At 38.6% G+C, this 16960-nt stretch overlaps 1 protein-coding gene across 1 annotated transcript; it reads left to right on the forward strand.

The window, feature by feature from the left end:
- The first annotated feature begins 12966 nt into the window (after positions 1-12966).
- On the forward strand, positions 12967-14817 carry LOC128685407 (uncharacterized). The gene is made up of 2 exons (XM_053771933.2): positions 12967-13078; positions 13982-14817. The coding sequence occupies exons 1-2, from the start codon at positions 13067-13069 to the stop codon at positions 14684-14686; spliced, it is 717 nt and encodes a 238-aa protein (XP_053627908.2). The 5' UTR covers positions 12967-13066; the 3' UTR covers positions 14687-14817.
- Positions 14818-16960: the final 2143 nt, after the last annotated feature.

Below are 16960 nucleotides of genomic sequence, written 5' to 3' on the forward strand. Positions count from 1 at the left end.
TTAACCTTGACCTAAAACGCTTTCTTGATAGTTGTGACAGAACCCACAGGCACAACACCAGACACAAACATCTCTATGACATTCCCCGTGTCCGACTAAACCTTTACAAAAATTCAATGTATGTCAAAGGCCCTAAAATCTGGAACACCCTACCTGAAAATGCTAAAACTGCAGACACATTCATCACCTTCAAAACTACCATCAGAAAACATCTTATCTCTCTGATACACCCTGTCAACTAATTACACGAATACCACCTGGTGGTTAACACTTACACTCACTCACCCATTTGACCATAAACAGAAATATCAATCTCAATCTCAGAATAATGAATCTTAACTAGTCATAAGTTGGCCTGTGATACTCCAATACTGAAACTATGTATAGTGCCAAAACAAAAGCATTCACATTGCTAAGCTCACAAACTAGTATTTAGTCACTTAGCCATAATACCAACTTATCTCATAATTTTGTAATATTTTAAACTTAAAATTTAATCTAAGTCTGCCCGAAATGCTTAGCCATGCTAGGTGTTCTAGTGGTACACTCTGTAATTATTATTTTACTACATGTAAACCACACAATAACCAAATTCTGTAAACTCAGCATTGTAATCCTTATAGAGAATAAACTTTGAATTTGAATTGAATTTGAATAAAATTAACTCTTAAATTTACCCAGATACATATACATTGAAGTGTGTAAACTCTAATTTCAGCATCTCTCGGTTAATATACATTGACCGAAAAGAATCCAATGTATTGCCCATAAAGTAAATTATTTTATCAACATCATAATTACTCAACTAGAAATATCATGCACACTTTAAACTCCAAGAAAAGGGATCAGAAATCAGTTTAAGTTTAATAATTTATTAATGTAACAAAGGGGAGGTCTTCAAGACCAGACATCTATTATATGCTGGGAAAACGGTCTTCCATCTTCTCATCCTTAGCAAATATCAGAAACTTCACTTATAAGAAGACGTGAAAATTTTTGATGAATCGACCTAAACAGCATCGAAGAGCACTACGATGCTCCTCGGTGTCTGTGCTTCTGTGACACGTTCTTCATCTGTAAGTCAGCATTTAATGTGTTATGAGAGTTTCTTGACCATCAGAAATTAATGAACACAAGCATTGCTGTTGGCGTGTTGCTGACAGCAATGAAGAAAATGTCTAGGTAGCGAACAAGCCTTTATATTAAGCTTTATCAATCCAATTGATTAGGTAAAGCTCTACATAGAAAATCACTTTTCACAGTAAAGGCCTGCCAACACTTGTGTCTTGCTTGGCTTCTTGCACAAATTTTTGCCTATTGATTACAAAAAATTTAAATCACTTTCAATATTTTTGGTTAATGATGTAATGCAACGTTAATTACTTACAATCTAATTAAAATAAGTCTAATACCAGCTATATCTATAGGAATCCTATAGCAATTGGCTTGAGGTTTTGACAATGATATTGCAACAAATTTACGAAAAACATTTGGGTAGCTGATGTTTATGAATTTAAATAAAAACTGTCTTAAATGTTCGTTTCACCAGCAACATTTCAGTTATATTTCAGATACTGCTTCGCTGTTTGCGGCGGCGGCCGCCAGATCCCTCCAGACCTACGATCTCCCATCACATTCTTGACTAGGTCACTCCTTAGACTTCACTGGGTTCTCTGGTGGTGAAGGATTCTCTAGAGGTGCAAGATTTACTGGTGGGATGGGCCTTTCTGGTGGCGCTGGGTTCACTGGAGGTTTATGTGGAAGTGGTCAGGTCCGTCATGGGGATGGTCACCAGAAACTTGTCTGTGTACAGTGCTCCACCACTCGCTCCAGTCGTAGAACCACCACCAGTTGTTCCTCCAACCAGGATAGAACAAAACGTTTTATTCATTCGTTCCCCTGGTGGTGGTCCAGCTCAAGAACTCATTATTATTCCACCACAACAAACGAAATATGTTGTGTACGTCCTCAACAAGCGGCCTGAACTGTAGCAGAAAGTCGTCCACCTCCCAGCACTTGAGCAACAAACTCCTGAAGTGTTCTTCGTCAACTATGCCGATGGCAACAACCCGACTTTCCCCACAGAAGAGGACCTCCAGTCTATTCTCACCTCCGCCGCTCATGGTGGTGGTGAGGTTATTGGTGCCGCTGCAGGCACTGGAGGTGTTGGAATCGGTACTGGAAGTGTTGGTTTTGGAGGCGGCATTAGAGGAGGCAGTATTCGAAGCAACATTGGAGGCGGCTTTGGAAGCGGCATTGGAGGTGGCAGCGTTGGTGGGTTTGGAAGTGGTATTGGTGTAGGATTCGGCATTTGCATTGGAGGAGGATCTGTGAAACACAGTGGCTTCAGTCACATCACCCCGTCTAGCCTATATGACGCGCCATAAACAACTTGACTGTACTCTTCCCTTCAGCAGAGGCCTCCATATTGCAGGAAGGAATGACTGATTGGTATGGTATGATTTCCAACTTTGCTAATCCTTTTGCTCTTTATAACTTATATTTCTCATGACTTATATCAAATTGTTAGATTTATGTTTTATGACAAATTCAGGTATTTTCCTTTGTAAATACAGGCTATAACAAATATATTCCTAATTTATAATACTTTTTTTATTCTTTCCCCAACGTTAACTCACTTTTTGGTCATGAGGAAGACATTCACATAGAGCAGCGACAGTTACTAAGAAGCCGTCTCTCTTATACTTCAGGAACAGCTCACCTGGGATCCAAACTTCATGGAATAACTAGTGTTTTACACGGTATCCAGTGTGGAATAAATGACTTCATATACAGATGTTAGAATATCTTGATGGCTTATACAAAATTAAATGAAAACAAAATATTCATCTAGGTCAGGTGGGATTTCGCCCATGTCTAAAATTTTGAAGATATTTACAAAGTTTTGAGTCTCGTTTATAAAGGATTCATTCAGTCTGTTATTCTGTTGTGTATTTAACGTCTCCCTGAACTCTTGGCCACGTTGTATATGAATGACATTCAGTTTCCTTGTCTTTAGTATATAGTCCTATAGTCTTCCCATTATGTCCTTGAATTTGTATTGATAAAACCACTAGATGGCGAAACGTCTACAAATAAAGATACCCAGATGTTGCACGTGTCTAATTCTTCATCTCATAGACATATGAAGCCTTCAGTATTTCATTCATTTCTTTGCTATCGTCAACGTGAGTTTCAATTTGTTAGAGCAAGGACGCAATACTAGATGTAGATTTTGTCTTAGATTTTGCATATGTTAAATATTTTGAATTTTCATTTTCTTAAATTGCTTATAGCTTCCTCTGTTTTTCCTGGACCGCTATGTGATTCATTCAATTCAGCCTCAACACCCTTTATTTCTCTAGCCGGTGTTTCCTTCTGTAATTCAGACAGTTTAGAATGTTTGAGTTCTGTGATTCTTCGTCGCCTAAAAAGGGAGCATCTCTCTTTCTTGCCTACATGTTCCTTTATTTTTTCATTAGAGCATACCTCTAGAGCCACAGATTAAAGCCTCTTGGTATTGGCTCTGAGCCATTGTATTCATTACATCTTCCCAGCATTTTTCGTAAAGACATATATTTGATATCACATGATGTTCTTGTTGTTTATGTTGAATTTTGTGAAAACATCCTCATGATGCTTTGTGCTTTCCTGCTTTGGACCCTTGTGCATGGAGGCCTGAACCTCAATTAGACTGTGATTTGAGTTTACTGTCAACTCGTTTACATTTACCAGATCATCAATGTTCACAAATGTAAGGCCAAGGGCTTAAAAGTTAATTCTAGGAGCGGCCAGTTCTGATGAACTAGCTCCTGGAATTCTCTGTTATAATATTTGCTTCATTCTTCCATTTTAAATGTCTTATATTAAAGTTACAAAGCAATAGGATATCTGACGCTGGGTTTAAGAGATTTTTAACAAAAGACACTATTTTCAATAGCTATTCTTTAATCTGTTAGGAAGTTGCATCTGATGGTTTACTTAAAAGTACTATAGGTACTTTTTATTTTCAATTATTACTGCCGAAATCTGTTTACATTATTTGTCCTGATAAACGACTCAATAAAAATGAACGACTTTTAACAAACTGGCCAGTCCCCAGGACTGTTGACTAGTCGGGTACAGTGAGAGTGGTGTGCGTGCAATGAAGTCCATGATACAACCAATCTGCCGTGGAAAACGATCCCACAAATCCTGTCTAAAAGATTTCATGTTGGCCTGTTTTTCTAAGCCACGATGGCAGCACAGTACTGAGAGGAGAATTTGACCTAATGCATCAGTTGTGGTATTCCCCATTATGTTCACAAATGAAATTTTACTCACCACTCGACTGCACTCGTGATTCAGAATAAAGTTTATCTAATGTCTGTTAGCGTATAAAATGATTTCACACTTTCCTTAACGTAAGAGGCTGTGTATTAAAATAGAGCCAAACACAAAGAAAAAAAAACCAAAACAAAATGTTTTAATTATCTGATGGAAGCGGTGTGGAAATAAAGGCAAGTTGCAAGAGACAAGTAGGAACCAATCAACACATTTATTAAGAAAACGTTTCGTCCTAACACAGAGAAGCTAAAAGGAGCTGTTTATATAGTGCAAGATGTTAGGAGCAACATTAAAACTAACATCCTGGATAATCTCAAAAAAAAAAAAAAAAAAAAAAAAAAAAAAAAAAAAAAAAAAAAAAAAAAAATAAAAAAAAAAAAGATTGAACAAATGTAAATAGGAGTAGGCCGGTAGGGACTTTATCAATTTCGTGAACGATTCGCCTTCTCAATAAAATGATATACACCGTATATTTTGTCTGGTTAATCTTAGTAACATGTTGGTATATACCACCATTGTCACATATGATAACACTGGTAATGAGTGAGTGGTTCGTAGAGTTATAATAACAATGAGTGAGAGATGCGTGGTAATACAGCAACAATGCTAATGAGTGGTGTGTGGGCGTAAGGTAACAACACTGTATAATGAGTGGTGTGTGGGCGTAAGGTAACAACACTGTATAATGAGTGGTGTGTGGGCGTAAGGTAACAACACTGTATTATGAGTGGTGTGTGGGCGTAAGGTAACAACACTGTATAATGAGTGGTGTGTGGGCGTAAGGTAACAACACTGTATTATGAGTGGTGTGTGGGCGTAAGGTAACAACACTGTATAATGAGTGGTGTGTGGGCGTAAGGTAACAACACTGTATAATGAGTGGTGTGTGGGCGTAAGGTAACAACACTGTATAATGAGTGGTGTGTGGGCGTAAGGTAACAACACTGTATAATGAGTGGTGTGTGGGCGTAAGGTAACAACACTGTATAATGAGTGGTGTGTGGGCGTAAGGTAACAACACTGTATAATGAGTGGTGTGTGGGCGTAAGGTAACAACACTGTATAATGAGTGGTGTGTGGGCGTAAGGTAACAACACTGTATAATGAGTGGTGTGTGGGCGTAAGGTAACAACACTGTAATGAGTGGTGTGTGGGCGTAAGGTAACAACACTGTATAATGAGTGGTGTGTGGGCGTAAGGTAACAACACTGTAATGAGTGGTGTGTGGGCGTAAGGTAACAACTGTATAATGAGTGAGAGACGTGAACGTCTATGAACTTTAGTAATAAAACCACTTACATGCAAAAAAAAAAAAAAAAGTAAAAACTGAGTTCACAGGTGAATGATTGACATCTGCTGTACATCTTACCTCGAGAGAAGTAACATCACAGCTTCACAGACTTACGCTGCTCCACAACTGAAGGTCAACAAGGTTACCATCAAGCTTTGTTTACCCTCTCCAGCATAACTTTCAATCCAGTACTGACTAGTTTTATTATTATTATTATCCAGTACTGACTAGTTTTATTATTTTTTTTTTTTTTTTATTATCACACCGGCCGATTCCCACCAAGGCAGGGTGGCCCGAAAAAGAAAAACTTTCACCATCATTCACTCCATCACTGTCTTGCCAGAAGGGTGCTTTACACTACAGTTTTTAAACTGCAACATTAACACCCCTCCTTCAGAGTGCAGGCACTGTACTTCCCATCTCCAGGACTCAAGTCCGGCCTGCCGGTTTCCCTGAATCCCTTCATAAATGTTACTTTGCTCACACTCCAACAGCACGTCAAGTATTAAAAACCATTTGTCTCCATTCACTCCTATCAAACACGCTCACGCATGCCTGCTGGAAGTCCAAGCCCCTCGCACACAAAACCTCCTTTACCCCCTCCCTCCAACCCTTCCTAGGCCGACCCCTACCCCGCCTTCCTTCCACTACAGACTGATACACTCTTGAAGTCATTCTGTTTCGCTCCATTCTCTCTACATGTCCGAACCACCTCAACAACCCTTCCTCAGCCCTCTGGACAACAGTTTTGGTAATCCCGCACCTCCTCCTAACTTCCAAACTACGAATTCTCTGCATTATATTCACACCACACATTGCCCTCAGACATGACATCTCCACTGCCTCCAGCCTTCTCCTCGCTGCAACATTCATCACCCACGCTTCACACCCATATAAGAGCGTTGGTAAAACTATACTCTCATACATTCCCCTCTTTGCCTCCAAGGACAAAGTTCTTTGTCTCCACAGACTCCTAAGTGCACCACTCACTCTTTTTCCCTCATCAATTCTATGATTCACCTCATCTTTCATAGACCCATCCGCTGACACGTCCACTCCCAAATATCTGAATACGTTCACCTCCTCCATACTCTCTCCCTCCAATCTGATATTCAATCTTTCATCACCTAATCTTTTTGTTATCCTCATAACCTTACTCTTTCCTGTATTCACCTTTAATTTTCTTCTTTTGCACACCCTACCAAATTCATCCACCAATCTCTGCAACTTCTCTTCAGAATCTCCCAAGAGCACAGTGTCATCGGCAAAGAGCAGCTGTGACAACTCCCACTTTGTGTGTGATTCTTTATCTTTTAACTCCACGCCTCTTGCCAAGACCCTCGCATTTACTTCTCTTACAACCCCATCTATAAATATATTAAACAACCACGGTGACATCACACATCCTTGTCTAAGGCCTACTTTTACTGGGAAAAAATTTCCCTCTTTCCTACATACTCTAACTTGAGCCTCACTATCCTCGTAAAAACTCTTCACTGCTTTCAGTAACCTACCTCCTACACCATACACTTGCAACATCTGCCACATTGCCCCCCTATCCACCCTGTCATACGCCTTTTCCAAATCCATAAATGCCACAAAGACCTCTTTAGCCTTATCTAAATACTGTTCACTTATATGTTTCACTGTAAACACCTGGTCCACACACCCCCTACCTTTCCTAAAGCCTCCTTGTTCATCTGCTATCCTATTCTCCGTCTTACTCTTAATTCTTTCAATTATAACTCTACCATACACTTTACCAGGTACACTCAACAGACTTATCCCCCTATAATTTTTGCACTCTCTTTTATCCCCTTTGCCTTTATACAAAGGAACTATGCATGCTCTCTGCCAATCCCTAGGTACCTTACCCTCTTCCATACATTTATTAAATAATTGCACCAACCACTCCAAAACTATATCCCCACCTGCTTTTAACATTTCTATCTTTATCCCATCAATCCCGGCTGCCTTACCCCCTTTCATTTTACCTACTGCCTCACGAACTTCCCCCACACTCACAACTGGCTCTTCCTCACTCCTACAAGATGTTATTCCTCCTTGCCCTATACACGAAATCACAGCTTCCCTATCTTCATCAACATTTAACAATTCCTCAAAATATTCCTTCCATCTTCCCAATACCTCTACCTCTCCATTTAATAACTCTCCTCTCCTATTTTTAACTGACAAATCCATTTGTTCTCTAGGCTTTCTTAACTTGTTAATCTCACTCCAAAACTTTTTCTTATTTTCAACAAAATTTGTTGATAACATCTCACCCACTCTCTCATTTGCTCTCTTTTTACATTGCTTCACCACTCTCTTAACTTCTCTCTTTTTCTCCATATACTCTTCCCTCCTTGCATCACTTCTACTTTGTAAAAACTTCTCATATGCTAACTTTTTCTCCCTTACTACTCTCTTTACATCATCATTCCACCAATCGCTCCTCTTCCCTCCTGCACCCACTTTCCTGTAACCACAAACTTCTGCTGAACACTCTAACACTACATTTTTAAACCTACCCCATACCTCTTCGACCCCATTGCCTATGCTCTCATTAGCCCATCTATCCTCCAATAGCTGTTTATATCTTACCCTAACTGCCTCCTCTTTTAGTTTATAAACCTTCACCTCTCTCTTCCCTGATGCTTCTATTCTCCTTGTATCCCATCTACCTTTTACTCTCAGTGTAGCTACAACTAGAAAGTGATCTGATATATCTGTGGCCCCTCTATAAACATGTACATCCTGAAGTCTACTCAACAGTCTTTTATCTACCAATACATAATCCAACAAACTACTGTCATTTCGCCCTACATCATATCGTGTATACTTATTTATCCTCTTTTTCTTAAAATATGTATTACCTATAACTAAACCCCTTTCTATACAAAGTTCAATCAAAGGGCTCCCATTATCATTTACACCTGGCACCCCAAACTTACCTACCACACCCTCTCTAAAAGTTTCTCCTACTTTAGCATTCAAGTCCCCTACCACAATTACTCTCTCACTTGGTTCAAAGGCTCCTATACATTCACTTAACATCTCCCAAAATCTCTCTCTCTCCTCTGCATTCCTCTCTTCTCCAGGTGCATACACGCTTATTATGACCCACTTCTCGCATCCAACCTTTACTTTAATCCACATAATTCTTGAATTTACACATTCATATTCTCTTTTCTCCTTCCATAACTGATCATTTAACATTACTGCTACCCCTTCCTTTGCTCTAACTCTCTCAGATACTCCAGATTTAATCCCATTTATTTCCCCCCACTGAAACTCTCCTACCCCCTTCAGCTTTGTTTCGCTTAGGGCCAGGACATCCAACTTCTTTTCATTCATAACATCAGCAATCATCTGTTTCTTGTCATCCGCACTACATCCACGCACATTTAAGCAACCCAGTTTTATAAAGTTTTTCTTCTTCTCTTTTTTAGTAATTGTATACAGGAGAAGGGGTTACTAGCCCATTGCTCCCGGCATTTTAGTCGCCTCATACGACACGCATGGCTTACGGAGGAAAGATTCTTTTCCACTTCCCCATGGACAATAGAAGAAATAAAAAAGAACAAGAGCTATTTAGAAAAAGGAGAAAAACCTAGATGTATGTATATATATATATGCATGTGCGTGTCTGTGAAGTGTGACCAAAGTGTAAGTAGGAGTAGCAAGATATCCCTGTTATCTTAGCGTGTTTATGAGACAGAAAAAGAAACCAGCAATCCTACCATCATGCAAAACAGTTACAGGTTTTTGTTTCACAGTCATCTGGCAGGACGGTAGTACTTCCCTGGGTGGTTGCTGTCTACCAACCTACTACCTTCAGTTTTATTATTATTATTATTATTATTATTATTATTATTATTATTATTATTATTATTATTATTACAATAATTATATTTATTATTAATATTATTATTATTATAATTATATTTATTATTATTATTATTACTATAATTATATTTATTATTATTATTTATGTTAATATATTACTTTTATTATTATTATTATTGCTATTATAAGTATTCACAGCATGAGTTGTTTTTCCACTGGACAGCCGCAAAGAATTAATTTGGATCCATAAGTCATCCGGCCTAAATAGTGAAGAAAATACACACTTAGAAAAACAAGAAAGAGTGAAGGATGATGGAGTTGTATCCAGAGCGACACGTCGTCCCAATAACAGCGTGTGCAAACCTTCACAGGAATTTGTTTGTTAATCGTCTATGAAGTGCGGTTAGAAATTTAAGGCAATGTTTTAGTCACTAATTAGATATTATGCTTTAAAACTTGAAATATTTAAGAATGCTAACTATTAGATGTATATTCTCAGAGTGATTCACATTTTGGTGTATATTCCCCGATACTGTATACGCACCTGAACCGTAAAGAACTCAGTTAAAAATGTTTATAACATCACAACTACTCAACGTGAGAAATCATACAAATTTCAAACTCACAAGAAAAGGGATCAGAGGCCAGTTTAGATTTATTAACCTATAAATGTTTTGTATTGAGCTTGCAATGTATTTACTCCTCTCATTCGTCTGTGTTGACTGGAGCGGCCATGTTTTGTCTTACAGAGGGTAATGGGCGCCGCGGAGAACAGGAGGACATCACTACCTCTATAACCATTTCTGTCTAGTGACAAAGTGAATTTCATTCTTAAATAACCGTATGTAGTTGATAGTCCTAGAGCTTTAATTGTCTTTGTGTGGGTGATAAGGCATGGGTCCTATCTGACCCACCAGTATAGTGTTTATGACCGCGTCAAGTGTATTCCCTGCGACTACGTCGGATGAGGAATTTACGACAGTTAGGTGAGGTTTTCGCGACCAAGTTTGGTGTGGTCTTAACGACCACATATGTCGCATGATCAAGGATACATTCTCTTTCTCCTTCTCCTACTCATGTGATTCCGGTATTTAATTGGAGGTTGTGGTTCTCCGACCCACGAAAACATTAGTGACCTAACCGATATATTCATTATTATTATTATTATTATTATTATTATTATTATTATTATTATTATTATTATTATTATTATTATTATTATTATTATTTAAATCATTAAGGTCACATAGAGCCAAGGAAGTGAGGAGCCAGAGGTAATTAGGTTCAATTCACTTGATCAAGATCCCTCCTCCCTCCATGAGGAAGAATAAATCAACAAATACTTTCTTATTTATAATATATTTTATTTTACAGTATATAATTAAAACAAACGCATGATTACTGATCTGTGTTTTAATAACACTGTTATTGTTGAACTCTTATCTTTACTGATGGCATCAGTAATCATCAGTTGAACCTGACTAAACCTCAGTAACTTTAGTAGTAACAACACAGCTAGATTTTTTTTGAGTGAAATAAGTGATCTTAGAGAACGAATGTTGAAAATAATTATTACTGCTGATTAGCAGGGGCGCCATTAGTACACTAAGAGAAAACACAGTAAGTGTTCGGGCCCCAAGACTGTTCAACAGCCTCCCACTAGATATAAAGGGAATTACCAATAGATCCCTGGCTGCCTTTTAAGAGGGAGCTGGACGGATACCTAAAGTTAGTACCGGATCAGCCGGGCTGTGGTTCGTACGTTGGACTACGTACGGTCAGCAGTAACAGCCTGGTTGATCAGGTCCTGATCCACCAGGAGGCCTGGTCGTGAACCGGGCCGCGGAGGCGTTCAATAAAAAAAACGTGCTTTAAAAGCAGCAAGCATGAGTTAGTAGGCCACCGCAGTGCTCCTCAGTTCTTATGTTCTTATGAAAAGTCCTTCATCTACAGGTCAGCCAGTGATGGATTTCGAAAATTAGCACAGTGCTTAATATGCTTTAAAAGAGTCTCTTGACCATCGGAAATTAATGAAAATGTACGTCTCATCACAGTTTCCGATTATATTAGACATGGGTCCAAAGGTGTTTTGCAGATAAAAAAATGAAGAAATTACACAGGTACACAGCAAGCTTTTATTGTGACTAAGTGTCGGTCTGAAAGGAGCTTCGTTGATTTGATGTACCTCATAAAGCTCTACATAGAGCATCAGGGCGTATCAATAAAAGCTTCTTTGCCCTTGTGTTTTTTCTTTATATTTTATTTTTGGTTCCTTTGTGATAAATAATCTGAATCTCTTGCAATATTCCTAGTTATCGGCACACCGATTTGTCAAGTAAATTTCCCGGCGGCAGACACTGGCTGCCTCCTGAGCTACACTCCAGTAAACATTGACTACAGAAACAAAACTCAGGAAATCAGAAGTTCAACAATGAACATAAATATTTAAAACTTAGAAAGCTTAATGGTGGATCTTGATCATTTAAGAAATAACTTGGATGTAATTTTACCAGAATGTTAGTTTGTTAATGAAACCTTTGGTATAACATTATTATCAGAAAAATAGACTGAAGGTTAGGAAGAGGTTTGCAGACAAAAATGGTAGAAAATGACAGAAAAAATACAGAAATAATCCCAGAAAATCAATTCAAGACTAATGTATTTTAAAGTTTTTCTGGGTTGGCTTATTGGGAGCATGACAAGGAGGTATTAGGCAGTGTAAGAATTTTAGTTAAATTTCAGTGCTTTGTGGAAGCACTGATATAGTAAGAACACTGAGACTAAAAATCTTTGTAGTAAATATAGCATCTATATGTCCGGAGATCTTATGACGGAATTAGAGCACTGAAAAAGTATTCACTGAACATGTCAGGAAAATCACTTACTAGATTTCCAACTACTGAACAGTTTATATCCCTGACAGCTTCAGGCTTAATTTAAAAGTAAAATCATTGTACCGAGAATATTTTGTACTCTTTCAACTCTTCCAGTTATGGTTGCAGACACAACGCTCTTTCAGTACTCTGGGAAGAGGCAGAAATGTGCTGAAATCAAATGTGTATCGTCAGAGTCGACTAAATAGTTTATGTGATCATGCATTGGAAAATCGTCCAGGTCATTCCATTTTTTGAGCACTCAGTCTCAAAAAATATTTCCTAACATCCTTGTGACTTATCTGTGTCTTTAATCTCCAACTGAACCACTTTTCGCCTGTCAGTTTTTCTTTGCACGTCGTTATCATGTCTTTCCTGATTCTTCTATGCTCTAATGTAATCAGAGGCAGTTTCTTTAGTCTCTCCTCATAGCTAGTACCCCTTAGCTCTAAGAATAGCTCTACAATAACCACTGCATTTTATCTCGGTTCTTGATATTTCGTCTAAGGTGTGGGTTCTGTATCAGGGCTGTGTACACCAAAAGCATAATTAGGTGAGGTGGTGACCGTGCCAGTGCGTCTCTATATTTATGTAACAGGATAATGTGAAAGGAGAACGAGGCTAGGAACGCAAACTATGGGAGACAGGAGACTCAAGGCTAGCTTGTACGGTTACGAGTCTGTTATATAAAGAGCACGCTCACCAAGCCTAAACACTACACTCCATCATGAAGCTCCTGGTGAGTGCTTTTTCAGGCCTTTGTTAATTTCAGTGTTTCTCAATGTTGTCAAGTATTATCTAATTACCGACGTTGCTGACGGGTTTAATACAGTGAGGATCTCTTCGTCAGTGTGTTAAGAGGTTAACTAGGTGTTGGTGAGCGATGAACATAGGACAATTACGGGGTTCATTCTGTTAAATAATGTCACTTACTGGGGCAGAGAGGCCCAAAGAATTTTGTTATTGTATGCTATTGTGATGATATTAGACTGTGTTAACCAACCAGAAAGTCAGTTTGTTACGCTACCGAAATAAGTTTATTTCATCAATTACATGGTACGTTTGAAATGTCGTTTATTATTGTTGCAGTACTGGCAAGGGCAGAAGTGTTTGAAGTAAATGCTTTTATTACACTAATAATAACCAAAAGCTGTGCTGTGTTATGGTGACAGGTCATCGGGCATCAAACACGCCTAGTTATTTCACACGAAATAAAAGATGCCTCTCAACCCAAGAGAATGTAAGGAGGAAAGACTCAGTATCTCGGAGTTATGAGGACCTTGGTTGTCAAGACCACACCGGCGGGACAGCTATAAGTTTAACTAAAATGACGTACTGTACTTTGGTCCATATACTGCAAATTCAAGTGCATTTTTTTCAATTTAACTAGGCTTGTTTCGTTGGTTACAATCCAACGGAGAGATCGGAGCTCTTTGCTAGTCATTCCTCAGACCCTCGACGATCCTATGGCTCCAGACTGATGGGACACTATATATTAAGGTGAATCCATACTAGAAAAATGTTGTTGGTGCAACACGATCGAACGAAACATTTGCTCTGCGAGGTAGCTATTAGTATATTAGATTATATAAAATGTCCACAAGGAAAAAATGTAACTGATATAATTTCAATTCTGTTTCAGATACTCGCCTGCTTCATTGCGGCTGCAATCGCCGGCTCGCTTCGGAGCTATGGTCTCCCGTCATTTGGTCCAGGTGGCTCAGGCATCTCCGACAGCTCTGAAGATGATTGTGCAGATGGAGAGATTCGTCATGTGGATGGAAATTGTGTGACTCCTCTTGTAACCAGAAACTTGTACTTGTATAATGCTCCGCCAGTAGATCCAATCGTAGGTCCCCAACCAATTGTTCCTCCACCAAGGATTGAACACACCATTCTGTTCATTAGTAACCCTGAAGCCAGCCCAGGTCTGGAACCCATTGTTGTGCCCCCACCTCAAACAAATTACGCACTGTACGTCCTCAACAAGCGGCCTGAACTGGAGCAGAAGGTCCTCCATGTCCCAGCTCCTGAGCAACAAACTCCTCAAGTGTACTTCGTCAACTATGCTGAAGGTGAAAACCCAACTTTGCCCACAGGAGACGATCTTCAATCTGCTCTCAGCTCAGCATCTTATGGTAGCGGTGAAGTTATCAGCACAGCCAGTGACACTGCAGGAGACATTGAAATTGACATTATTGAAGGAATTGCAAGCAGTGAGAATAGTATTGGAAGTAACACTGGAAACGGTTTTGGAGGTGATATTGCAAGTGGCATCGGAGAGGGTGTGAGTAGCGACAGTGGCATCGATGTGCCCACACCATCTGGTCTATATTCCCCACCATGAACTTAAAATCATGACTGCACTGTTACTTTCCTTTGGTTCCAGTCATTCTAATTCTCATGACTTCATATAACATTCTAACCTTATTATACATTATAAAATTTATATATTCTGGTAAACAGAATATCTTTGCAAATTATAGCTAAAATAAATAAATATCTAATAATACTATTGTTTAATTGTTTCCTGTGGCTTTAATGAACATAGATCATAAGGAAGAGAGAATAATCCTCCACTGGTCTCAGCTCACTAAACCAGGTAACTCGGAATCACAGTATTTAATATGGAATAAATATGGACTTCATTTGAGAATGTCTGAATAACTTAAACGTTCACATCAACTTTATAAACAAATATCCAGTCAAAATCTAAATTATAGAAGTGTGTTCAAACTCAGTGTTAAGTTAGGTTTTTCTGATTCAGCATAATTGAGTGCTGTAGTATTGCAGACGTGAGTACTGTAGCGTAATATCAGTTTTTAAAGTGGTGGACCGGTAAGCCAGTGGAAAAGCTCCAGTGGTAGGTCATCATATGACTAAGAGCCATGTCAAGAGACACTTTTCGGTTTTCCTGACAAATCTTACCTAACCATGAGTATTGTGTGTATGGGTGTAAGATTTATGCAACACTCAAATGAATGTGGCAGCTTTCTTGAACTATAATAACAAGAACATTTATATTGTTTTATAAAGCAGGCAGTAAATATTGACATTAAACGCAACATAATCCACTAAACATTCGTAAATGTTCAGTGTTCACATAATAGTATCAGTAATGGACAGTAGGGCTTGACAGTGACCGTGTGTACTACCTCGTGGCTGCCACAAACAAGAATTTACAGACTTAGATTAGTCTAAAGAGGTATTTTCACATTATCTCTCAGAATCTAATAGGCTTAATACTCTCACTTGTGGTGGGGCACTTAATCTACTTTCGTCCATTACAAAATTAACCAATTCAGTAACTCTTAGTTTTTTGCTGACAGATTTGCGAATGACTGAGCGTTATGTATTTTTTCTCTTAATTTGCAACTGTCCTCTTGTTACTAATAATTATTTTTTTATTATCACACTGGCCGATTCCCACCAAGGCAGGGTGGCCCGAAAAAGAAAAACTTTCACCATCATTCACTCCATCACTGTCTTGCCAGAAGGGTGCTTTACACTACAGTTTTTAAACTGCAACATTAACACCCCTCCTTCAGAGTGCAGGCACTGTACTTCCCATCTCCAGGACTCAAGTCCGGCCTGCCGGTTTCCCTGAACCCCTTCATAAATGTTACTTTGCTCACACTCCAACAGCACGTCAAGTATTAAAAACCATTTGTCTCCATTCACTCCTATCAAACACGCTCATGCATGCCTGCTGGAAGTCCAAGCTACTAATAATGAATGTAAATATTATAATGATATAAATACTTTTTCATAAAATGCGGAAAAAATATATGATTTCTGTATGAAATTAATTTATATCTACAGTGTATATGTTTATATCTAAACTAGGCATTTATATACACTATACACATGCCTGCTTGGAAATAATACCAACACTTATTTGCTATCTTAAGTGAAACGTAAATATATGTAACTAATGCAGATGAAGGTGACCAACGTAACTATAGCACTATAAAACTAAGTCAATGTAACTAATGCGATGCACAGTCTAACCGCTGAATCTATTGTTATATTTATGGGGGAAGCACTAAACCCATAGGGGTCATATAGTGCCTGGGAGGCATTTAGGTTCACTCCAAGGAAGGGGAGGGCAAGTCCAATTCCTTGGATTAAGAGCCCCTGACTGGCTCCAAAGAACCTCCCTTGAGGAGAACCGCTGAACCTAATGCAACAAACATGCTGGCTAACGAACCACAGATTAACCATTATAACTGCACAAACAGAGCGTGATACTTCCCGAGGATAAATCTAAGAACTGTTTGGCTACACTCGGGCACACAAGTAATCACGTCAGGTAAAATTATACATGTGTAAATTTAAATGAATGTAAATACAGATGGAGTGTAAATGATGATAGTTATACGTGAATAATCGTTTTTTGTTTGCATTTGTGCATAATGAGAAATTTGTCATTAAGGAATGGCAATGTCAAACATCAAAGTCCAAAACACCTTCAGACTTCAGGTCTACAGAAACCTATCATTAAAGACGATCATTCACTTTTTTCACTGTTTTTTTTTATTTATAGCTGAGATACGAGTGTGATAGATATTATTGCTAACACATTCACTAAAAACAAGTTTCCGTCTTACTTCATTTTAGA

The sequence above is a fragment of the Cherax quadricarinatus genome, chromosome 8 (assembly GCF_038502225.1).
Source record: "Cherax quadricarinatus isolate ZL_2023a chromosome 8, ASM3850222v1, whole genome shotgun sequence".
Lineage (NCBI taxonomy): Eukaryota > Metazoa > Arthropoda > Malacostraca > Decapoda > Parastacidae > Cherax > Cherax quadricarinatus.